This window comes from Diadema antillarum, unplaced genomic scaffold (assembly GCF_040938485.1).
Source record: "Diadema antillarum isolate AM-2024a unplaced genomic scaffold, OU_Dant_1.0 seq00000105_RagTag, whole genome shotgun sequence".
Lineage (NCBI taxonomy): Eukaryota > Metazoa > Echinodermata > Echinoidea > Diadematoida > Diadematidae > Diadema > Diadema antillarum.
This window is the reverse complement of record NW_027271191.1, coordinates 1511527-1536760: the sequence shown is the minus strand read 5'-3', so window position 1 is coordinate 1536760 and position 25234 is coordinate 1511527. Positions and strand designations below refer to the sequence as shown.

General features: G+C 38.7%; 2 protein-coding genes across 2 annotated transcripts in view; one reads left to right on the top strand and one right to left on the bottom strand.

Annotated features, from left to right (window-relative positions):
- Positions 1-942: 942 nt before the first annotated feature.
- LOC139726954 (6-phosphogluconolactonase-like) lies at positions 943-11073 on the top strand. Its single transcript, XM_071637942.1, has 4 exons — positions 943-1325; positions 2308-2523; positions 3107-3247; positions 9477-11073. Exons 1-4 carry the CDS (start codon positions 1065-1067, stop codon positions 9594-9596), a joined length of 738 nt encoding a protein of 245 aa, XP_071494043.1. The 5' UTR covers positions 943-1064; the 3' UTR covers positions 9597-11073.
- A 10045-nt stretch (positions 11074-21118) lies between these two features.
- Positions 21119-25234, bottom strand: part of LOC139726953 (HEAT repeat-containing protein 3-like) — a 100767-nt gene continuing 96651 nt past the window's right edge. The window contains exons 16-17 of the mRNA XM_071637941.1: positions 25052-25228; positions 21119-21528 (exon numbers count right to left, since the gene is read on the bottom strand). Of these exons, the coding sequence (XP_071494042.1) occupies positions 21400-21528; positions 25052-25228 (306 nt within the window). The 3' untranslated portion in view covers positions 21119-21399. The remainder of the gene's footprint in view (positions 21529-25051; positions 25229-25234) is intronic.

The following is a 25234-nucleotide window of genomic DNA, read 5'->3' as shown; positions in this document are numbered from 1 at the left end:
GAATTCTTGTCATTTTTTGCTTATTAAATCTTACAATTCTAATAAGATATAGTGACGGCCTTATAGATAACGATTTATACCAACAGAGGACTTGAAAAAAATACTCTAAATAATTACGCGCGAATGGGCCGAAATTTGTATATCACGTTTTGTTCTTATCTTTTGTTCTTTTTTTTTTTTTTTGGGGGGGGGGATAAATTTTGGCGAGCGAGAGAGCCGAAATTTTTTGTATTTCAGCTTACAAAACATTCTCCAATTCTCCCTCCCCCCCCCCCCCCCCCCCCCGGTCCGGCGAGGTTTGTTTGTTTGTTTGTTTGTTTGTTCACTTTTGGCGCCCCCATGGAGTGGCGCCCGGGGCACGTGCCCCCCTTGTCCCCCCCCCCCCCCCCCCCCAGATACGCCACTGTCAAAGAGGGAAGTTCTTTTTTTGGATAAATACAGGAACAAAGTGAGATTCGTCACCGATCCCTGAGTTACAAAGAGTACACAGGCCTACTAGGCCTATATGTACTAGCCTATTTTCTCTGTACGCGATCAACTCAAGGTTGTTCTTTCCGCGTTCCATACATTTGCTAATATAATGGTGCGAGCCCGAAAGCGTGTTTTTTTTTAGACGGCACAGATTGGGGAAACTACAAATTTATCGGGGACCCTATGCCTAAACCTAACCCTAATCCTAATCCTAACCCTAACCATCAAACCCTAACCCTAACCCTAACCCTAACCCTAACCCTAACCATAACCAAAAACCCTAACCCAACGTTTTTCCCATAGGTTTAACACGCGCCATGCCCCAATCTGTGCCGTCTTTAAAAAAAACGCAGCCCGAAAAGCGCAGGCACTTGTACCAACTCGTGCCAGGATCGCAGCGCAGGCCGTGCGCAGGTACAATCCCAAGTAGGCCTAGCCTACGTACAGGTAAAAAGGTCGGAGCTTCATACATTGGGCATTGAATGAGCGTTCTGCCCAAAGAGTGGTCCAGCCTACATCAGACACAGCTCAGAAGCTGAGTTAGAACACGTACGTCATAACGTCTAGTCAAATGATATTTGACCTATACGAAGATGGACTCCAAGAAGGTACACATCTTGCCAACAAGCAAAATTCCAGATGCAGTGTGCTCATTTGTGGCTGAGGCAAGCAGAGAAGCCATTGCGAATCGTGGGGCATTTTATATAGGCGTGTCCGGGGGCAGCGTGGCCAACTTCCTGGGTGACGGACTACCCCATTTGACCGACATCCATTGGGAAAAATGGCACATCTTCTTTTGCGATGAGAGACATGTTCCTTTTGACCACGCTGACAGCACATACAGAATTTACAAGGTAACACCAGGTTGATACAATTTAAAGACAAAGTAAACATGTACCGTTGACTCGACTGGTGTTGTTTTCACCGAGGATTTAGCCTTTGGTAACCCCGGCCCCGGGGCGCCCCATTGCACTGTGGAGTCGAGAGCGGTGGTGGTGGTGCACCGGTACCGTGTGGGAGCCCAAACGCTAAGCGTTCGGGCTGCTGGTCGCAGTTAGGGTAACCTTGAGGTAACTACTGAGTATACACAACCCAGTCGCTTACGGGGCGGGCGCATCGCAGCAGGGACACAACCCCCTGCTCCCCACCCCCCCCCCCCCCCCCCCCCCCCCCCCAGCAAAAAAACACCCCAAAAACCAACCAACCAACCAAACAAACAAACAACAACAATAACAACAACCAACAAACACGCACACAGGACAACAAACACACACGCATGCATTTCTAAAAAAAAAATAAAAAAATTGGGACAATCTTGTTTGTAATTAGAGTAAGTCACAACATTAGTGCCCGGTATTTTAATCACCATGCCCGATATTTAAATCACATCCCCTGATTTCCAGCCTAATAATGCTAAAGCTCCTTACTGTGGCAGGGGGAGGGGAATCCCCTCCCACACCCTTCCCCCCTGGTCCCTGTACTTCACATATGCCAGTGAACATTTTTGATTGACTATGTACTATATTGTACACTGTACCATTAAGCAGAGAAACAACTTGTCTGTCATGTACTTTGTCAAATGAATTGCTAAGAGAAACAAATGGCTAAACTAAGCTCAAGGACAAGGTGGATGAATTTAGTGTTTTCCCCTTGTACTTAGATTGTGCATGGCCATTTGAATTGATTATGCATTAATGCACATTGCTTCTTTGAAGACAGATTTTCTTGTGATTTTAACCTAAATGGACAAACTTGTACAATTTAGACATTGTTGCCAATGGAATTCTCTCATGCATTAGTGTCTTACCTGTGGAATTTTTCCAATCACTGTTAAAGGAAAAACTAGTTGGAAAAACCAACCTTCAAGAGAGTCAATTGTATGGCATCAAGCCAGACATGTCTGTTGAAGATGCAGCCAAGGACTATGCAGAGGTGGTGAAGAAAGTTCCTGCAAGTAGTGGGGGATGTTTGCCAGTGTTTGACCTCCTGGTACTAGGAATGGGCCCTGACGGCCACACATGCTCCCTTTTTCCAGGGCACATGTTACTAAATGTAAGTATCTGTGATGTCATTTTATCATGTGTCTTTGTTTAAATGCATATTGGAGAAAATGTAAAGGAGAGCTATATACAGTTATCATATTACACCATTTATTGTCATTGCATGTTATAAATTTCCCAGTTTTTGGCAATGAAGTATTTGTTGCACTTGATGAAATCTCTGTTATTCATAAAGAGTGGAATTAAACAAGATGTCATGTGACATTGCCACTTTTCTTTCCAAAAATGATATGGTGTGTTGTATAATACTTATGTCTATATATATAAAATACATAGGAAAATACATTACATAGATCAGTTATAATGCACATTGTATGTTGACAAGATTGTCAATATTTTCATTATAGATACATAGGAAAATACATTACATAGATCAGCACATTGTATGTTGACAAGAATGTAATTGTGTGACCTTGTGTGGAACTACATGTACTTTTAATGGCTCAATTTTCTTTTTTCACAGATGTGTCTGTAATAACATGGATTTGTGTTTGTGTGAAAGTTTTTATAGTGTGTAACTCTGTAACAAAATTTTATCATTTACATGTCTTTAAAAATAAAAAATAAAAAATCAGGAGACATCTCTAATTGTGGCACCTATTTCTGACTCGCCGAAACCCCCGCCCTGTCGAGTGACTCTGACATACCCTGTGATAAACGCTGCCAGGAGTGCCATGTTTGCTTCAGCCGGTGCCGGAAAGGCAGTCATCCTCCAGGTTAGAAAAAAAAAAAATGAAATGTGTGAAAGCCATATTAGTGCTATGGAAGAGCAACTAAGCAGAAACAGACAAAAAGGGGCAAACAATACCCACATGCAAGCAAACCGTAGATACTATATACTGCAAGGTTTTTCTGTTTTAAAGGGATCATATAGTTTTGGTTGAGACCTAATTTCAGGTTTCTAACATTTTTCGGTGAGATAATGAGAAACCTCTTATGAAATATGAAAGAGCATGTAATTCTATGAGGAATGCAACGTTTATTTGATGAAAATTGGTTTTGAAATGGCTGAGATATCCAAAAAAGGGCGATTCTAATGAAGTGTGGGACCCACACTTTATTACGATCGCTTTGTTTTACTTTGTTTTTTGATGTTCCAGTCATTCCAAATCCGATTTTCATCAAGTACTACAGTGTATATCATAAGTGTTTTCTTTGTATCGCGCAAAAAGTTAAAAGCCCAATTCTCATCTCCACCAATACTGTACCATCCCTTTAAGATATATCTTGTACGAATGATTGGCCATGGGTTGTAATGAAATTATACATGAACTCACACGACATGACCAGTTTTAATGTTCCTTTACAAAACCCTAGCACAACTTGCATGTGAGAATATCGTTTTGTTTGTTTATGTTTGTGTTTAAGAGCATGTTGAATAGTAATTTTGTAAACATGTACTGATAAAAACTTACATTTCAAGCATCCAATATTTTACTCGGTTTATATTGTGGTCTACATGAATGTAAACATCGTGTGTGTGTGTGTGGGGGGGGGGGGATGTTCTTGCTTCCTATGACAAGCATAGTAGAAGTGGAAGTTGAGATGTGCACCTGGTTGTGAATCCTCAATCATTCCCCTCCCTTCCACCATCCGTATTTCACTCATATTAAACAGTCTACAGTTTCACCAAGGAGATTTGAGAAATGGAGTCACAACAGTCTTATTCGCTTTGATCCCATGCTCGAAGCCGCCACTCAAAAATATTTGAAGTACAACTGTATGTGTCAAACTGGATCTGCCGCTCAGATGCAAAGACAATTGACTCGTGTCTCATTGCATTTCACCAGCCACTTTCCAAGGAAGATACGGAAATTACTTTTCGCTATCCCTACTTAGAAATGATGGGCATTAGACAATGGTAAAGGCACGGGGGTGCGCGAATAGAAATTGCTCAAATATTGCTGAAATAGATATCAAAATTACTCGACTGTACGTGTCTCTACGCTAGTCTGACATATTAATTTATAAAGAACTATTGAAGATGATACCATATTAGTTTCATTTTGCTGAAATAAGGAGAAAAGTGATAAAACCGGCTTTCCATGAGGGTAGAATTTAAAACACTTTCACAAAATACAGCTCAGATTTACACTTTTGCACATATTTTCGAATGGAATTGACTTTTGTCTTATATGCTTTATCATTAGGTGAAATTTCATTGCATTTGATATATAAACGAGCAGCATATACCCGATATTATGTTAGCGTTAAAAATGAATCTTCAGATTGCTCAGAAAGATGGCGCCTTCAAGCATCGAACATCAAAGGCACAAATGCACCTGTGGAATTCTTTTGTCCATCCATAGAAAACTGACAGCTGATTGAATAATTATAGTCAGTTGTAACTCCATCTCTGGAACCTCCTTGGTTTCACTTTGCACATGAGCAAAAAAAGGTCACTGTAAAATTAGGCATGTTGGTTTTTTTAAATTCACTGAGATCAGCAGCTCAGGAATGTAATGATAATTGTATCCCCCGGACAGAGTTCGGAGGATACTGTGGATTTGGCCTCGTTGCACCGCGTCCGCCGCAGAGATTTTCTTGTGAGCGCTCTACTGGCTGCAGTTCTTCTTCGATCATCTTCAAATTTGGCATGAAGGTGTATTATGGTAATTTGCAAAGACGCCTATTGTTTTTGGTGATGGCGCCCTTGCTTGTTCCGTCTTTATATCTGAAAAGGTAAATTTAACAGGGTCTGCTTGTATGTGCGACACTGGCCTTGTTTCTTGACCGATTTTTTTTTCAAATTTGGTATGTAAATGTATTATAGTCAAATCTATACACTTATACCTATTGATAATGCTGCCCTCACTGTTCCATATCATACATGGTCAAAGGTCACCCTGATCATGTCAAAATTTGCAAAAATGCTTATTTAGGCAATAACTTGATTGTTAATCACTGGATTTTACTCAGACTTGCTAAGGAGGTGTATGGGTGGTCATTCTACATGAAGGACACAACAGTTTGTGGTGATGGCGCCCTCGGTCTTCCGACATAGAGGCCATTTCACATTCTGGTATATGCTCTATGAGCCACATTTCTTATCGGATTTTATTCAAATTTGCTATGGAGGTTTGTGGGGGGTTATTCTAGGTAACAAATGTTTCCATTGACAGCGCCCTCATTGTTTGGACTTTTAAGGATGCCATGTCATATTTCTTGTATGCGCTATACTACATGTAACCTCATTTTTCATGGGATTTTATTCAGACTTGCTAAGGATCGGTGAACGGATGGTCATTTTACATGTACATGTAGGAGACAACAGTTTGTGGTGGTGGTGCCCTCAGTGCTCCAACTTGGATGCCAGTCACATTTCTTGTGCATGCTCTATCATCAGCCACATTTGTTGTCGGATTTTATTCAAACTTGCTAGGGGGTTTATGGGGAGTTATTCTAGGTAACAAAAGTTTTCATTGCCAGCGCTCTCATTGTTTAAACTTTTATAGGATGACATGTCATATTCCTTGTTTGTGCTACTACTAGCCTCATTTCTGGTCGGATTTTATTGTATCCTGCGACAGTTGCCATATTATACAACATTCTGGCCTAAAAATTAATCCAGATGGGTATGGGAGACGGGTTCGGGGGATACATGTGCTCAAATGGGTCTCCTGTGCGAGTGCTCTAGTTAATGTAATCCTTTCGAATGGTGTTTCCTATTACATCCACCTGACAGCAAGCTTGATACAGTATTTGGCAAAATTTATAGAAAAATACATTCAATACAAAACAAGACAGATGCCTGTTGAAGTGTCAATTGACATCCTACCATTCTGGTCATCTGGGGTCTTTTCACATGTACCAAGTTGCTTAATTACAAACTTCATTACAAACTTGTTTGCGATTAAGTTTCAAATCACAGTCTGTTCACACACAGAAAGGAGCTTTGCAGATTCTGCGGTTTTGAGTCTTTCAGTGCGAGGAGGGGAGGTGTGGCTTCTTTCCCAGTGCCCATCAATCACTCTTGTTTGTAGCCTGTGTAGTGGTGCAGATTTTCTCTGAAAGTAGTAGTGGTTGATGGGTCAAAAAAAAAATCAATTGGAGGTCAATCACGTTCAGACGCTAGTTTCGTTGCTTAATTCTGGTGAAACTTAATTGAAAAACACTGATTTGAAACTTAATTGTAATTTTTTTGTTTCAAATCACCCTCCACAATTTCAGTTTCCATTCAGACAGCAAATTTACTTGATTAGAAAATTGATTTGCGTTTGCTTAATTACAAGATTATTTAAATTAAGCAAACTTGGTACTTGTGAATGCCGGGATGATATAAATGAAAATTCCTTCTGTTTTTTGAGCATGAATTCCATACATTCAGATTTGTCACATCAGGCAAGCCAAGTATGCAGTGTGATGTTTTGAAAGTGAGTAAATCGCCTAATCAACTGAGAAAAAAAAAAGGGTCATTTCTACAATGTACCTATGTGCACATTAGCTTATTGTGAACTGGCTTTTTGTAATGAATGAAGCAAGGTAGGGAAATACGATGTACCGGTACTATTATATATTATATATATTTTTTTTCCCGGATTGATGCGCTTAGAAACGTCAGTATTAAGCGCTATATAAATGTTATTCATTATCATTATCATTATTGTACGGTGTACCAATAACATCCCCCTTTTCAAATCACATTAAAGTGCATGAATTGAATGGCGTTAGAAGACATGGGGCAGTGACTGGAAAATTGAGCTGTACTGTATTCCTTATCAGCGAGTTGATAAGTGTGCAGAGAAGTAATGTGTCATGTTCTCTGTGTCAGTACAGTGAAACCCCATTATAACGAGGTCCGTGGGACCGGCGATATTACCTCGTTATAACCGGTACCTCGTTATAACCGTACGCATCAAAAAGAAAGAAAAACATAAGCACGACATCATATACCCATCAACGAAACTTAAGAACATCCTTTGCGTTGTTATTACACAATTATGGATCATTATCATTGAGAGAATAAAGGGAAATTATTTGTGATTTGGACGAAGAAATAGGGGCTGAAATGAGTTAATTCTTTATTGTAATTCTTGTTTGTTAAGTTTTTTTCTAAACACCAGCGCAAATAGAGTAACATACAAACATTGTTTACCGTAACTTGCGAGGTATTTTTACGCTGTTGGTGCTCAGCGGGAATGCGATGATTTCATGAGTGATTTCGGCTGTAATCTTGTATAATGTATGATCGTTGCGCCCGAATGGATTAAAAATGCTTTCTTTATTTTCTTCCGAAAAATCTCTTCGGGTTTTGTACAACCGTTCTTGAAAAATATGCGACAGGATTGAATGTGGAAGGTTGTCATCCTTTTATGCAAATCTGTACCTGGTATAGACCATTCTGAAAGAAAGAAAAATCTTCATTGTGAAATGCAGTGTTAGAATTGTGATAATGAACAAACCAAGATCTATTCAAACTAATAAATGCGTTTGTTCCTTTTACTGATTTAGGTTAACATGCGTCATTCAACTATTTACGTTACTGTCACCTGGCGAGATCGCGATGATTTCAGAGTAACATACAGGCGTTGTTTACCGTAACTTGCGAGGTATTTTACGCTGTTGGTGCCCAGCGGGAATTCGATAATTTCATGAATCATTTCGGCTGTAATTTTATACAATGTATGATCGTTTCGCCCGAAGGGTTTAAAAATGCGTTCTTTATTTTCTTCCGAAAATCTCTTCGCTTGTACATCCGTTCTTGAACTGTTGAATGCGTTTGTTTCTTTTTCCGAACACCGATTAAGTAGGTTAACATGCGTTATTCAACTATTTTTACGCTACTGTCACTCGGCGAGATCGAGATGATTTTATCAATTATTTCGGCTTTAATCATACACACTCATATTCAAACTATCATTTGTTAAATGATAATGAACAAATCCAGATCTATTCAAACTAATAAATGCGTTTGTTTCTTTTTCTGAACACCGATTAAGTATAGGTTAATATGCGTTATTTAACTATTCTTACGCTGTACTGTCACCCGGCGGGATCGCGATGATTTCACAAATTATTTCTGCTTTAATCATGCACACTCATATTTCATCATTTGTTAAATGATAATGAACAAATCCAGATCTATTCAAACTAATCAATGCGTGTGTTTCTTTTTCTAAACACCGATTAAGTAGGTAAACATGCGTTATTCAACAATTTTAAAGCTACTGTCACACGGCGGAATCGCGATGATTTCATTATTTCGCATTTAATCATCCAAACTCATATTTGCTAACCAGCAAAAGAACTGGAAGTCGGAACTAAAATTGGAAAGGATATAATGATGAGCTTCACACGCATTCCAATTGTCCATTTTTGGCCACAAGTGTCGCTACATGAAAAGTTTTTGAATGCGTTATCTAATTTTTTTCTCGTTGCGCTGTGGTCTGACCTAATATCACGAACGCGTTTCTCACGAAAAAGAAAATCGAATGATTATGTTCAGTAATTTAGTAGGAGCATCGGAAGGCATTCCTGTGTTTTATCGCATGATTTAGAAGGAAACACGGAAGGAACGGTTCTCTGCAAAACGGGAAAAGACGTGGATAGCGTGAATTCGGTTTTCAATGTTTCGTTTGTCGCGTGTTTGAAAGCGGCAATTTAGTCAAGAAAAGGAACCTTGTTATATCCGATCAAATTGCTCATGTTTTTCTTTATCATGATTTACTGAAATTGTCCTCGTTATAACCGAACTCGTTATAACCGATTCGTTCTGCCATAGGTTTACACACAAAGGAAAATGGGACCGACGCGATCACCTCGTTATAAGCGGTTCCTCGTTATAACCTAACTCGTTATAATGGGGTTTCACTGTACTCTCTCTCCTCCAAGCCAAGCATTGTATTCTCAGAGTTTGGTTTGTTTTGTTTGTTTGTATGACATACAAATGTAAATTTACACCAAACAATGTTACTCATGTCAGTTCCTCACTTCTTTGTCTTTCAGAGGGTGTTAGAAGGCAAGGATGACCCACCCCTTCCAGCTGCCAGGGTCAAACTCTCTGAAGGAACAGTACATTGGTTTATAGATGAGTCTGCTGCAAGCGAACTCAAGTCATCCTACTGATATCTCCAAGTGCTGAATATGAACTGAAAAAGTGTTACATCCCTTGGCTCTGCACTGAATTTCAAAGGAAAGGAAAAATTTTCTTGATGTGTCAAAGGCATTGGTTCTCTGCAAAGCAAAGGAATTTTGTAACAGTGAACCCTGTTACATTGAAAACAATAATTGCTTTACAACAAAATCTTGTCAAAGCAGACACCCATAGGTTGCTATATGCAATGCATACATGTGGGACTTCAAAAGGTAGTAAGAAATTAAGGTCTACTTGCAGTTGAGAGATTAATTTTGTTAGCATATTTGTGTCACTACATTTACATGTATGTCAATATACCACTGTATGTATATGTATTTTGAAGATTTAGTTGAAGATTTTGCAGAAAAATGATGGGTCCATTTTTTTTCGATTTTTTTTTTCAAATCAAGATTTTTTGTTAAACTATGTTGCCATAGCACACAAATGATTAAAGGCTTGTTACAAATTTCCGTTACCTACATAATAGAAGTTCTAATTTTCTGGAAAAATATACTGTATACGCCGTTATTTTCGCAAGGGTTTTATTTTTGCGAGTTTCGCGAGCTTCGGGCTGATCGCGAAATTAAAGACACGCGAAAATATTACCCCGTCATACCTTATGTACAAATTGATGACAAAATGCATCCAATGCTGGCTGGACCAGAACGCGACTGTTACACCGGCCAGTACAGTATGTACACATACTATATTACTAGTACCTACGCTACAGTGCGACCAATTGTGGAAGTGCAGAACGATGCTAAACATGCATTAAAAATGTGCAATCTCCGTGCTACGTTACCCTACGCGAACGAACACCGGCTCGACGTGGTTGATGGGTGAGGCCTAGGGATGCATGTAGCCCGACCAGATGCCGTGTGCGCTGGTTAGGATGCATGTTAGCCCGACCAGACACCGTGCGCTAGCGCGACACTTGTGTATGTACAGCGACAGGGCCGTGAATAATAGGATGCATGTAAGACTTTCGCTAGCACTAGCACAGCTCTGAAACTTTGTCTATTTGTTGCAACATTTGGTAGGTAGGCCTACTGAGTACTTGTGAATGCTGTGTGTGAATGTCTCACTGCAAGTTCCCGTAATTGTTTCATTTTATAAATCTTCTACTGTGTCTTTTCTATTTTCACATTTGGGAAGTCACAATGCAAATGGAAAAACGTTACGAGTACGTGTACGTTGGCAAGTGTTTCTCGGGCTTGGCAGTAGACCCTACTACTACCTATACTAGTATCAATCGCGAATTTAACAACACGCAAAAATGCCACTGATACTGTGATTCGCGAAAATATGTGTACGCAAAAATATTGGCGTATACAGTACACTGGTCAAGAGGGAATGCGAAATGTACTTTTAAATGTATTTTGTGACAAAAGTTAATAAATCCACTTCTTGTTTTGCTGCAAGAGCTTGTTTCTAAGTCAACAGTGGGCAGTCATTAAATATGGCACATTTGGTGTGGAATGAAGATGTGCATGACATATTTGTTCATTTTTAGAAAACTGGGCTTTATGGTAACAGAATTGTAATGGCAATAAATCATGGCAAAATATTGTGGATCAAACTACTTTCGCACTTTCGAGCAGTGATCATGAATTTGGCGGTTCCATGACATTTGCTCCTGCGACAATTGCTCCTATTAAATACAATGTATCTGCATGCTAAGTCAAACATAAATTCCACCCACAAACATAACCCAAACCTTAATCCTAAACCTGACATCAAACTAAACCTAAACCCTATCACAACCCTAATCCTAAGTCCTTGGAGGAAAAAAAAAATCTGCACACTAAGTCAAACATAAATTCCAGCCACAAACATAATCCTGACCCTAATCCTAAACTTTACATCAACCTAAACCTAAACCCTATCACAACTGTAACCCTAACCAAGAGTCCTTGGAGAAAAATAGAAACAGAGCAAATGTCAAAAGAGCAAGTGTTGTGTCACTGAATTTGCACACATAATGGTCTTGGGGCAAAATTTACATTGCTTTTTAGCATTCCTCCCCGTTTCCAGCATTTCCATACACTTTCAACATTCTGCAGTCTTATACATTTCTTTATTTTACATTGTGACGTAATTTATGCATTCAATTTTTGTAAAATGTTAATATGTTTCTGCTGGAAATGGAAAAGATAAATGAATGAAATGAATGAATGTGCAAGAGATATTTTTAATGTGCCAGAAAAAATATTTTTGTAAACTCTAAAACCAGATATACATGTATCATAGATATATTTGGCCTAACTTAATTTCAAAGCTGTTCAAATCTAGGTTCAACATGTTGCATTATAGCAGACAGGTCATATAACCCTTGACCAGATATGATTCAAGTCTAAAATGTATGCTGCTAATAAAGTTAAATTCCCCATGATACCTGTGCGGCTCTGACAGATTCTCACGATAGTTCAGACCCGCACTGAGCTGGAGTGAAGGAAAGAAGCACTGATCATGAGTAATAAAATCGAAGCAACCTAAGATGACATGTCTGCATGGATCATTTTGAGTGAAATGCATGACTGTAATTGATGTGCATGGACAGCGTTGTTGTAACCATCTACCTACATTGACTGATCGTAAACCACTGTATCGAGACTGAATCATCGAATATGTAACAGTGCAAACCCCATAAATGTCATCTAGTTTTTCCCGTGGCAAAGTAATACTGTAAAAGTGGTTTCTTTCGTGGTGGTTTTATTTTCGTGCTTTTCGCGCTTCGAGGCTGAACTGCAAATTCAACACCATGCCAAAATGTTTTGAGAAGTCGCGCGAAATTAACCACACAAGGAAATGTTTTGAACTCGCCACTAGTGGCAACGCTATTGCGCACATGCACACACGAAGATTCCGCGCATTAAAGGACAAGTCCACCTTCATATACATAAAGATTGAGAGAATGCAGCAATATTAGTAGAACACATCAGTGAAAGTTTGAGGAAAATGGGACAATCCGTTCAAAAGTTACGAATATTTTAAGTATCTGTGCAGTCACTGCTGGAAGAGAAGACTACTACAGTGCATGATGTCACATGCGTACAACTATATAAGGAAAATAAAAAGAGAATTTCACAAAACTTTACTTTTTGAATAAAGTGGACATTTCTTCGACTTGCTACTGACGTATGTTAAGGGTAATATTATTCCCCCTGCCTTCTGAAAGAGAGAAGTCGAGTGTTTTTTAGTTATGCGAGAAAAATGGAAATATGTTGAATTTTCTTTATTCTTTCTTTATATCGTTGTACTCATGTGACATCACAAGCTATAGTAGTCTTTTCATCCAGCCGCGACTTAGCAGAAACTTCAAAAATTCATAACTTTTGAACAGATTGTCCGATTTTGCTCAAACTCTCATTGATGTGTTCTACGAATATTGCTGCATTCACTCAACCCACATGTCTATGAAGGTGAACTTGTCCTTTAAGTGTATTGATGGTCAACACACACAGCGATACCGCGCAATGTAGGTACAAGCATGTCATAAAGTACTCAGGAGACGGAATTTCAGGTAAGCCTGCATTTAATTCTAATTTCTATTTAATAAATAAAAGAATAATTGGATTATAGATTGGGTTTTCATGTGCAAAATAAAAACAGTTTTTGCTGACCATGAATTTAAACGCGAAAAAGTTGGCACCGATGGAAACCGCGAAAGTATCTGTACATGAAAGAAACCACTTTTACAGTATGCATCGATCTACTGTGGTATCCAAATGAAACCAAAAGAAACTCCAGTCTTGACCTGGGCAAAGTACTGACTTCTCAGGGTGAATTACAAACCCAAACTCTGTTAATATATTGGTGGAAGCTGAAACAGCCCTTTGGAATTAGGTAGCGTCCTTTGATCTCCCAATTATCAGAGTCTCAAATGGTTGTATCGCATAACTGCATGCCCTTCTGTCCGAAGCCGGGTAGACTATTACGAAGGTTCTTGTATTAGTACAGTTTACTTTGCCAATAGAAACGCAAGTACTTTCTCTATGATGGATAGATGGGAACTGAATAGTATGCATCTTGCAGATCAATCGGTGCGATGTAGCATGATATTCTTAGTACATGTAGTTAAGAGGTTTGAAATCTCTTCTTATCTGACTGTTGAGCTCTGAACTGCGAGACAAGTTATACAACCCTTTTTCTCTAAAAGTGGAGAAATTTTGGGGATCAAATTCGAGTTTGTATCCAGCATTCAAATTGTACGAGTCTGAAGTCATGTTATTCCATTTGTCAAAGAATAGTTTTAGTTTTCCACCCATCATTGCTGCACTGACCCTGACTGGAGGAATGGTCTGGTCCACCTCGCTGATCTCATTCTTTGGGACCGAGTCTTATTCTGTTTGCGGGAAGGGTGATACTGAAACTACGACTGCAAGTGTGAATAATACAGTGGAAACTCGATATAATGAGATGGTCGGGACCGAGTCATTTTCCTCGTTATAGCCGATATCTCGTTATATCAGTAGGCATAAAAGAAGGCATAAAATAAAGACATTAATTTGCACATGTGGGACTACCCATCATATTTCAATCAATACTGATAACTTGATATTGTGTGTGAGGGAATTACTCACCTTTATGGGTAAGAAGATGTTTTTCGCCAAGGAAATCCAATATCAAGAATGTGTTTCTCATTAATTGTAGATGTTTGAATTTGTAAATTTATATAGCTTGCGATTGTATCAAGATCGTCTGTGGATTGGTATGTGGTTATCGTATGGGTGTGTGTTGTGTGGAAAGCTTGAATATGGTCTGCACAATGCTGTGTGTGTGTGTGACACATTCTGTACATTATGACTGAGTGTGTGTGTGTGTGAAGACGGGGAATTCCCAAAGTAGAAGGCCAATCACGGCATCAGATTGCCTCACACCTGCTAAACGTCATGATGATGTCATGTATACACATGGCCGTCCCACCACATTTTCTGCATACAGTGTGCGTGCACACACACACATCACACGTACAACATGCAGTGCTAGCTGGAGTGCACTGAAGAAAATGATTATGTGTGTACAAGACGCATCAAGCTTTATAATCTCGGAAGATGATAGCACAGGCGAAGTAAAGCACTACCGAAGGCATTTTGCTTTACCTCGCTATAGCAGGTTTGATTTACTATGTTTTTCTTTGTTTGGAAGTCACAAAATTTATCTCGTTATAGCAGTTATTTCGTTATAGCCGATCTCGCTATAAGAGTAGCATTTTACATAGACTTGTGTGGAAGGAAATTTGGGACCGAGAAAATTTCCTCGTTATAACCGATATCTCGTTATAGCAGTGTTCGTTATACCGAGTTTCCCCTGTAATAATAATAATACATTCTGCTTATATAGCGCATGTTACACTTAAGTCTCTATGCGCTTTACAAAATTTTCTATAATAACAATACAATTAGAAAATACATATGTAATACAATACAACTGACTACAACAACAATAAAGAAATTAAGAAAAGTGATCAAAGTATTGATTAAATAAATACGTCTTTAGTTTAGTTTTGAAAGTCTCTTGTGTTGGTGCGGTGCGAACAGAGTTGGGTAAGGTGTTCCATAGGGTGGGTGCCATGACAGAAAAGGAACTTGAGCCATAGTATTGCTGGCGGGAGTTCTCAACTGGGAAAGGTTTGGGGCCTTTCACAACACCAGCAGCTACTCCTTGTTCCTCCTGAATGTCTTTGACTTTCCTCACCAAATTGTCCCCAAACAGCTGTTTCGTCACAGGATTCTGAGGCTTAACAAGTGAGCAAACTCAGCATTCAGACCAGGCTTGACGAGGCAGTATTTGGACTGTCTCGGAAAGGTAGGTGACTTTCATGGGCATTTTCATGTTTAAAAGTCAATATTTGTATGCAATATTGTCCAAACCCAACACTCTGTTCATCATTTACGAAGTCTTCGTGTTGTGGATCGCCTCGCTGTCGCATGGTATGTACAGTATGTATGTACCATAACATACTGTATGCATTGCCTGCACATGTATTATTATAATGTGTGTGTGTGTGTGTGAGAGTGCATAGTTACAATGTGGCTTGTACGATTACTTGAAGGCATGGAGAAATATCTTTCATATACAGTCAACCTCGCGTAAGTCGACATAATCGGGACTGAGAAAAACACGTCGACTTACGCGTAAGTCGTCAATTTGTCGACCTATAAATGAAATCTAATTTCCCCCATACAGAGTGAGATCACGATGCGGATCGCTACCCAAATCTTACTCCTTTTGCCGCCAAAACATACCTACTGACATTAACAATTATGTTTTAGTTCATGCATAAATCTCGCACGGATTAGTAACGACAACGCACAATTCCCAAATCTCTAGAGAGATTTTGAGAGAGCGGGATCGGAAACCTGGGTCCGTTTCTAGACACTGTACGTTTTGAATTTGATTTGAAAAATCAAACGCATATTCCCCAAATTGCATGCAACTTGCGATTTAAATTCAAATGCGTTGCTGCGAAGATATGCGTGTGAATTCGTATGATTCTGTCGAGATAACTTTTCAGTGCCGACTGAGTTGAAATATGAAGTGTGATTTTCCTTCCCTAAGTCACCATATTTGTTTTGCTTAAATTTCTATTGCCACACTCTGAAAATGAATTGTTCTCGCGCTCCGATTCGCAACATTACCGCTCTGTTCGGCGCGGGCCAGTCTTAAATAAAAAGAATGACATCTCTCGGATTACTAACCTTCGTAAAAACAAATCTCTTCCCAACGTCGGAATAATTTAACTTTGGTCTGAGATTTAAACCTTCGGCATAACGAACTGTAATTTGCTACTATATTTTCATTGACATTTCGTGAAGCAGCATGCGTTTCGGTAGTTTGAAACGTGTAAATGTTGCGATGTCTTTCCCCTGCTAGTGCAGACTTAAGTTCAGTCATGGCGAAAGTTCCGTTACGAAATAAAAAATAATGCAAGTCTTTTCAATAATAACGCACTTCCGTATAGATTTTTATGCGTTTAAACGCAATGTCTAGTTTCGTACAAAAACCGCAAGTCTTTTCTGCAAGGCTCTTGCGATTTAAATACAGCGTTGCTTGTGATTTGATGGACTTGCATTTGATTTTTAGAATTGCGTTGAAACGCAATTGAGTTTAAGTTTAGTTTCGGATGATTATCAAACAAGTCTTTTCAGCGTTCCGTGTGATTTGATGGACTTTCATTTGATTTCCGGGGTTGCGTTTAATTTTTAATTTTGCGTACGAAATAAAAAATGATGCAAGTCTTTTCAACAATAACGCACTTCCGTAGATGTTAAGAGATGTGTTTAAACGCAGTTTCTTATAGTTTCGTACAAAAACTACAAGTCTTCTCTGCAACGCTCTTGCGTTTAAACACAGCGTTGCATGTGATTTGATGGACTTGCATTTGATTTTTAGAATTGCGATTAAACGCAACAGAGTTTTTAAAGTAGATTTCCCTAAAATTTCCTAGTTTCGTATGATTATCAAACGCAAGTCTTTTCAGCGTTCCGTGTGATATGATGGACTTGCAATTGTATTTGATTTTCAGAGTTGCGTTTAATTTTAAATTTTGCGCACGAAATAAAAAATAATGCTAAGACTTTTCAACAATAACGCATCTCCGTAGATGTTAAGAGAAGCTTTTAGACGCAGTTTCTAGTTTCTTACGAAAACTGCAGCGTTGCGCGTGATTTGATGGACTTCATTTGATTTTTAGAGTTGCGTTTAAACGCAATTGAGTTTCAGGTTCAGACAACTATTTTCTAGTTTCATATTTATGATTATCAAACGCAAGCGTTTCAGCAACGCACTTGCATTTATGTGCAATGTTGCACATGATTTGATACACCTGCATTTGATTTTTAGTTGCATTTAATTACATGTAGTTGCATTTTAATCAATTTTCTAAAAATGGGACCAGATTTCTAATACCGCTTCGGAATAATCAACATAAGAATATTCGGATAAACGGAAACACCTATTTTATGTTCTGATAATGATTCTCTACGAGGACCTATAGGTTTACAAAATTTGGGCGTTTTGAGAATAACGAGAAGGAGAAAAGGGGGAGAGTGAACTACTTTTGGTACATGTAATTCTCCAACGTACTAGTAAATGAGTGTATGCCCTTTCTATTCTGGCGTACAAGACAATGGACGCATGGCGCGAACGCTACCGCGCCGTACACTAGCGAATTACCGAGTAGAAATGCTGCGAATCGGAGCGGGAAAACAATTTTTTTTTCAGAGAATGGCGATAATATTTTGAGCGAAAAAATTATGTCGACCTAGACGAGGGAATTAACACGTATTTTAGCCCAGTTGGCACTCAAAAATCAGGTCGACTTACATGAGTTGTCGACTTATAAATGTCGACTAAGACGAAATTTTCAAGGAATAACAAAGGCAAAAATCGGGACTTTTTTATCGTGTTAACTTAAGCGAGTTGTCGACTTAAGCGAGGTCTACTGTATACGCATTTTGTTAACATGTAAGACATGAATGTGGAAACAAGTCATTTTGTCATTGATGTTTATCTCTTCTATCTTTCAATGTATGGGAACAATATCACTTGAGCATGTCAACAAACCTGAACAAAAAAGAGGCTTGGCCAACGACCTAAGTTTTGTTTTAGCACATTTTCAAAATGCACTTCCATTTAATGACTCATCAATGAAATTCAAGGGAAGTGCACACAGTTAAAAGACAATATTCACGCTTAAATAATGACAAAACGCAATAAGAACATGCCTAGAAACAAAAGTAGTACAACACATATGAACATATAACCATGGACTGAATAAGTTACAGAAAAAAAGACAAAAATCCAAGTCAAACATATAAGACTATCGTGAGAGGCTAATATCGCTCAAGTTGAAGTACTTTCTCCAATCCCAAGGACCTCAACTCATGCAAATTTTAGTGTACAATCACATTTGTTATCTACTCTTGGCAATGACAGTTTCTTTTTCAAAGATTACAAACTGAACTGATAACACGTCTACTATAGTAGATTTATGTCATTAAATAAATAGAGATACTTACAGTATCACCAGTCAACGGTAAACGGGGTGCATGGACATACCTAACACGTATACAATGTCAGTGAGGTACTGTAAATCCAAAAACATTCATGAGAAAGTCATGAAAGTTTGGTGAATCGCTACTGCACTGAACGTACTGAGTAGACAAGCACATTCACTCACTTGCATTTTAGTTGCGCAAATATTGGCTCATTGCAAAATCTGTGAAAGCTTCATGAACATGAAAATTTCTGGGTTCACAGCATGGATAAGATATGACTCCCACAAGGCAACCATTTCGAGCAAGGCATTTGTTCCAAGTGTCAAAAGATACAAAGGGTGAATTATTCCAACAACGACTGAATGATCAGAACAAAATATGAGCGTATCACATAACAAGGCAAGTGCCGTAATGTGTCTCGCCCACAAACGTACCACACCTTTTTTTATTTTGTTCACAAATGGACCTATGGATCAAAAGTTAGGAGTCATGATTAAATGCACAGTACATTGGGCCCTAAAATTTCATTGACCCCTGTCTGTGACCTTTGACCTTGTGGTGACCATCAACTCCCCAAGGTACATCTACCATCCAAGTTTGGTCACAAACAGACTTGCGGATCAAAAGTTATGACTCATAATCAAAACGCGCCCTAAAAACTTGACATTGGGCCCTAAAAGTTCATTGACCCCTGTCTGTGACCTTTGACTTTGTGGTGACCACCAACTCCCAAAGGTACATCTACCATCCAAGTTTGGTCACAAATAGACTTACGGATCAAAAGTTATGGTCCATAATCGAAACACGCCCTAAAAACTTAACATTGGGCCGTAAAAGTTCATTGACCCCTGTCTGTGACCTTTGACCTTGTGGTGACCACCAACTCCCAAAGGTACATCTACCATCCAAGTTTGGTCACAAATAGACTTACGGATCAAAATTTATGGTCCATAATCGAAACACGCCCTAAAAACTTACCATTGGGCCATAAAAGTTCATTGACCCCTGCCTGTGACCTTTGACCTTGTGGTGACCATCAACTCCCCAAAGTACATCTACCACCCAAGTTTAGTCACAAATAGACTTATGGATCAAAAGTTAATGACCCATAATCAAAACGCGCCCTAAAAACTTAACATTGGGCCCTAAAAGTTCATTGACCCCTGTCTGTGACCTTTGACCTTGTGGTGACCACCAACTCCCAAAGGTACATCTACCATCCAAGTTTGGTCACAAATAGACTTACGGATCAAAAGTTATGGTCCATAATCGAAACGCACCCTAAAAAACTTAACATTGGGCCGTAAAAGTTCATTGACCGATGCCTGTGACCTTTGACCTTGTGGTGACCATCAACTCCCCAAGGGACATCTACCACCCAAGTTTAGACACAAAGAGACGGATTGAAAAACTTATGACCCATAATCGAAACGTGCCCTAAAAACATAACAATTGGGCCCCTAAAAGTTCATTGACCCCTGCCTGTGACCTTTGACCGTGTGGTGACCATCAACTCCCCAAGGGACATCTACCACCCAAGTTTAGTCACAAACGGACTTATGGATCAAAAGTTGACCCATAATCGAAACGCGCCCTAAAAACTTAGCATTGGGCCCTAAAAGTTCATTGACCCCTGCCTGTGACCTTTGACCTTGTGGTGACCATCAACTCCCCAAGGTACATCTACCATCCATGTTTTGGTCACAAATACACTTATGGATAAAAAGTTATGGACCATAATCGAAACGCGCCCTAAAAAACGTAATGGGCCCTAAAAGTTAATTGACCCCTGCCTGTGACCTTTAACCTTGAGGTGACCTTCATACTTGGTAAAGGGTAAAACTTTGTATGACCATTCTTCCCTTCAAGTTTGATTCAAATTGAAGCCCAGAGTACAGAGTTATTCAAGTTTTTATAGCGTTACAGACGAACGATTGACGGACAGACGCCGCAGACGATCCTTAGTCTCCCCTCACCTCCGGTGGGGCTTGACAAAAAACTGACATCTCTAAAAACATGACAAACCTCCACCTCCATTGACATCTTCAAAAAGAAACTTAAGACTCATTTATTTTTGGAGCAGAATTAATGATTATGTAGGCCCTGTATGCATTTGTAGTAAATTATTTGTTATTCTAAGCTGATTTGTATGTTTGGTTGTTTAGCATTGTAAAGCGCTTAGAAACATGTTGTATTAAGCCGCTAAATAAATATTTTATATATTAACAATCCCATGGCCCTTGATATTCAACTGGGTGTGTATGGGGGGATCATTATGCATAGAAGATGATATACACTTCCAATTCAAGAGGTTACCAATGCTGGGTTGAAAAAGAAATAGTGTGAATTGATGACAGCGCAGGGTACTTAGTACTAAATAATATCAAATTTGAACATTGCTGATTCCATTCAAAACCTATTTGGTGCATCTGTTAGCATCTACACCTTGTATGGCCAGCTGTGGACTGGCTCCTAGAACTTCTACTCAGAAAGTAGAAATAATGCCCAGTCACATGGCAATCATTTGATGAAAATCCAGACCACATATGTTACATGTATGGCATTTTAAACTTGGTCCACCAATATGCTACTTCCAAGACTTAATGGACTGACTTTGTATGAACATGATACACTACTGTACCTCTTTCGCTCAGTGTGAGAAAATTATTTCCTTTTTTTTCAAAGATGTGTGCATGGCTTTGGCAATTACAAAGAGTAAAAAGTCTTAAAATTGATTCATATTTACAATAAATATTTGTTGTTACCACTCTGTGCATTGACGTTCTGGAGTTCAGGTTGGAGGGGAGGCTCCCAGAGAGCGCTCCTGATTATCTTTGTACTTGATGAATCGCCCAAGGTTTGTCCTCGCATTCATGATAATTGGCAGGTGCTCCCCTAGCGTACCTCTGTTTTGACGTAGCTGTGTAAAAATAAGGCAGCATTAGGAAAACAAAATTAAACCCCATGTTCAAATTAAAGGACATATGTCATGCAAATGCACATAGACTTGTGTTGACTCATAATACCCATCATCACTGATGTGGATAAATGAATGTCTTCTGTGTAAATACATGCCACATATTTTGTAATAATTATTCTACTATTTTTCCTCAGATTACTTGGACAGGCCAACAGAAAAACCCTTCCAAACAAAGATTCTGAGAGTAACATCGTCATCTGTCAATCATTGCTAAAGTAATATAAATTATGACTATATAATTAACAAAAGACATTGGAATGCACCTGTAGTGATGTCAAAATTTTATACAGTACTCACTGCATAACCGTGAAAGGCTGGTAGCAGCAAACACAGCAGGCTTCTTAATTTTGTTCTAATATGCCTACTGATGGATTTCTTTCTCTATGATCATTCATAGCTTGGGCATGTAGGATCTTCCATATGAATCCATATCTTATGTCATATTTCTCTGACAATTATTACAAGATCCTGCTCACCCATGAGCAGTCAATTTACTGTGCACATGAATACACTTCTAGCTGGGAAAGCAACATTCCCTCATCACTCAATATACAGGGGAATTCCGTAATAATGAGAGATATATAATGAGAGAATAATAACCAGATTGGTAAAAACAAGAATACACTATTAACGAGATAAATCATCCAGTACCGACTAACTTTGCATGGTAACCTATGGGAATACAACGTTCCATTAATAGTTAGATAATTTTTAGGCCTAAAAACAACAAAAACAAAGACAAAATTGTGGGGATATAACAACATCTTTTTTTTTTTCTTTTACCGAACTAAACCAATGGGCAAAATCGCACACTGTTTTAAAAGTGGGAAAGGTCAATTCTCATATAACTGTTTGAACTATCATTGCGTGCAGGCAGCAACTAACATCTGTCAGTGCCAACAGAATGCAATCAAGGAGCACATGAAGTCTCTTTCTTAGGGCTGAGATGGAACAGCATAGGAATATCTAGAAGCTACAATGTATAGCCTTTGATAAAGAATGGGCCTACACTTTATCACAAACGCTACAATAGATGTTCTTGTTGTTTTTTTTTTACTGAAACAAGAAGAAAAAAATTAATGTATTTATGTATCCCACATGTTAAGTGACCTTTTCTGCAAAGATACATAAAGGGAGTACCTGACCTAGAGCGGAGAATTTTGATTATGTTCAAAATTTCTTTGTGATAAGTAAAAACTGGTTGCAACAAAAAAAAACTGTTAAGTTTGACTGCAACTATTACCGAACTCTGACGAAATCTAAAATTTGCTACAAATTTGCTACTTTTGCAAACAATAGCTACTTTGTTAGGTACCCATTTACATATCTTTTGATTATGAGAGAAATTGAATACAATGAGGTCGTATGCTAAAAACAAAACAAAACATTTAACTAACTCATGTGTATCTAATCTAAACACTATTTCAGTTGATTCTGCGATCAACAGTTAATGGATAATAGTTTTTTGTTTTCGTAAATGGCATCCGTCAATCTCCTCCTCGGGTAAAACATTCGCGCAAAGCATGTATTCAACCTGATGCATCGCAACAAGCTCGAAGCACATGGCGCTCTGGCAGTAAAAGTAATCTGGGTAAAGTATGCATTTCGCGGATTGCACTGTACAGCAATAGCGAGAGAAAAATAGGATGTTGGGCATGGTTTCCTTGAATGAAATAAAGAATGAGAGTGATGTAAACTTTGACCATAATGCATGTGAGTTATATCAACAATTTGTCATAAAATGAAAAAGGTAACTTCAGACTTTTAGTCACAGCTCTCATCCACACAAGTTACGCTAAACGCAGCTCCCATCCTTAGCAGTTATGCTTAAAGTAGTCATCACATAAAAAATAGCTTGATATTCATAAATACAGTGAATTATACATATCTTGAAATCTTAAGTCTCTGTGAATATGAATAATTAAGTTTCAGAACATGAAAACATCTCTAGAACGATGGAGAGATGGTGTTTTAAGACCCTTTTCTGATCGCTAGAACCCGATTTGACAGCGAAATTTTGGGGCCCGAAATTATGACGTCATGCAAGGAACAAATCAGCCCTGCGCTAATGCGCTGTTGCTACACAGTGCCGCGGTTCAAAATGTGGATTCTGTACGTCTCTTCACAGAATCAAGGACAAGTTGGGAATAATTTTTGCAAATTTTTACTTATTGAATCCATCTTGCTTAGAATTACTAGTAAGTATACACATGATATCTTTTTAGACTTCTACTTGCACTTTTGCACATTTCCGCCCCCCCCCCCCTCGACGTTTCGTGTGATAACTCCACAACGCATGATGCTCTCGCCGCGACATTTGATGACTTTCTTCTTTCAAGTATCGCGCAACTTTTGAGACCAAATTTGGCACTCTCGGGCATACCGTTTAGAAGCCATGCCCCTTTGAAAAAAAATTTGTCAACCCCAAAATTGCTCAAAAACATGATTTTGTGTACAAATCCAATGTAAATTGTTTTTGCAATTAATACATATAAAAATAGATATTTTTCCTTGCAATGGCTGATAATGATTTATTTCAGCCTGATTATGCTTTAAAAAGTTTCTGCGACAAATTTTGACGAAAAAAAAACAAAAACAAAAACTAAAAAGACGAAGAAATACATAAGAAATTCAATAAACAATAAAATACATAAGAAATAATTATGAAGTGCAATTTTTGCTTCAACATTATTGTTGAGGATATTGAAAAGAATATGTTTAAAAAATTAGAAGTCTTGGAGCTTTATTTTTTTATTTATAGGCCAAAAAAAATCACTTTTACATAAATTAGCAGAAATTTATATGAAATACATAAATTAACATTTGAAAAATCTAACTATACAGTCCTGTAGGTTACATTGTCCTCTACCTTAGGGTAAATTTTTGTGAGGATCGTGCAAGCCATAAGGGGGGGGGGGGGGGGGGGCCAGGGGGGCCAAAAAGCCCCCCACCCCGGTGGTTTCAAGTCCCTCAAAAAAACCTGGTGGGATTAGGGTTAAAGGCAATCAAGACAGGACTTATTTCTTTGGGACCAAGAAATCATGTTGATATCGTCGGGTGCCCGTGCATTGGCCGCTAACGCAATACAAATTGTATTGCGTTAGCGGCCAATGCACGGGCACCCGACGATATGTAAATGCCTATGTCCAAAAAGAGTTTTAGATGTCAGAATATTTTGATTTTGTCAACTTGTGTGACATCAATTTATGCAAAGGTTAACATATCTGCAAGATTTTTTTTTTTGTCATGTTCCTTTGTAAAAAAATCAGATATTTTCAAAATGTTCATCCTTCAGAATTGTTCACCTTCCCTTTATTTGGTATTACGTTGTATGATCTCCTATCTTTTTTTTTCTTTTTTTTTGGGGTAAAATAGTTGTTTTAATCAATGTGCTTTACACGAATAGTTGAATAGCTGCTGTGGTGTATATCCTTCTGATTACTTCATTCCCAGTTAGACTTACCTTAGACTTAAGCTGAGGGACCAGGGCTTTCAGGCGCGCTGTAAGTCCAATTTCTACGGCGACGTGGTCTGCAGTAAGACCATCAGCAAAAGTGTCAAAAATGGCATCAAGAGACTCTGCAGCCACCCAGAGAGATGCATCTTTGGTGGCAACCTCTAAAAGTTGGTGGCCTACAGCCTATTG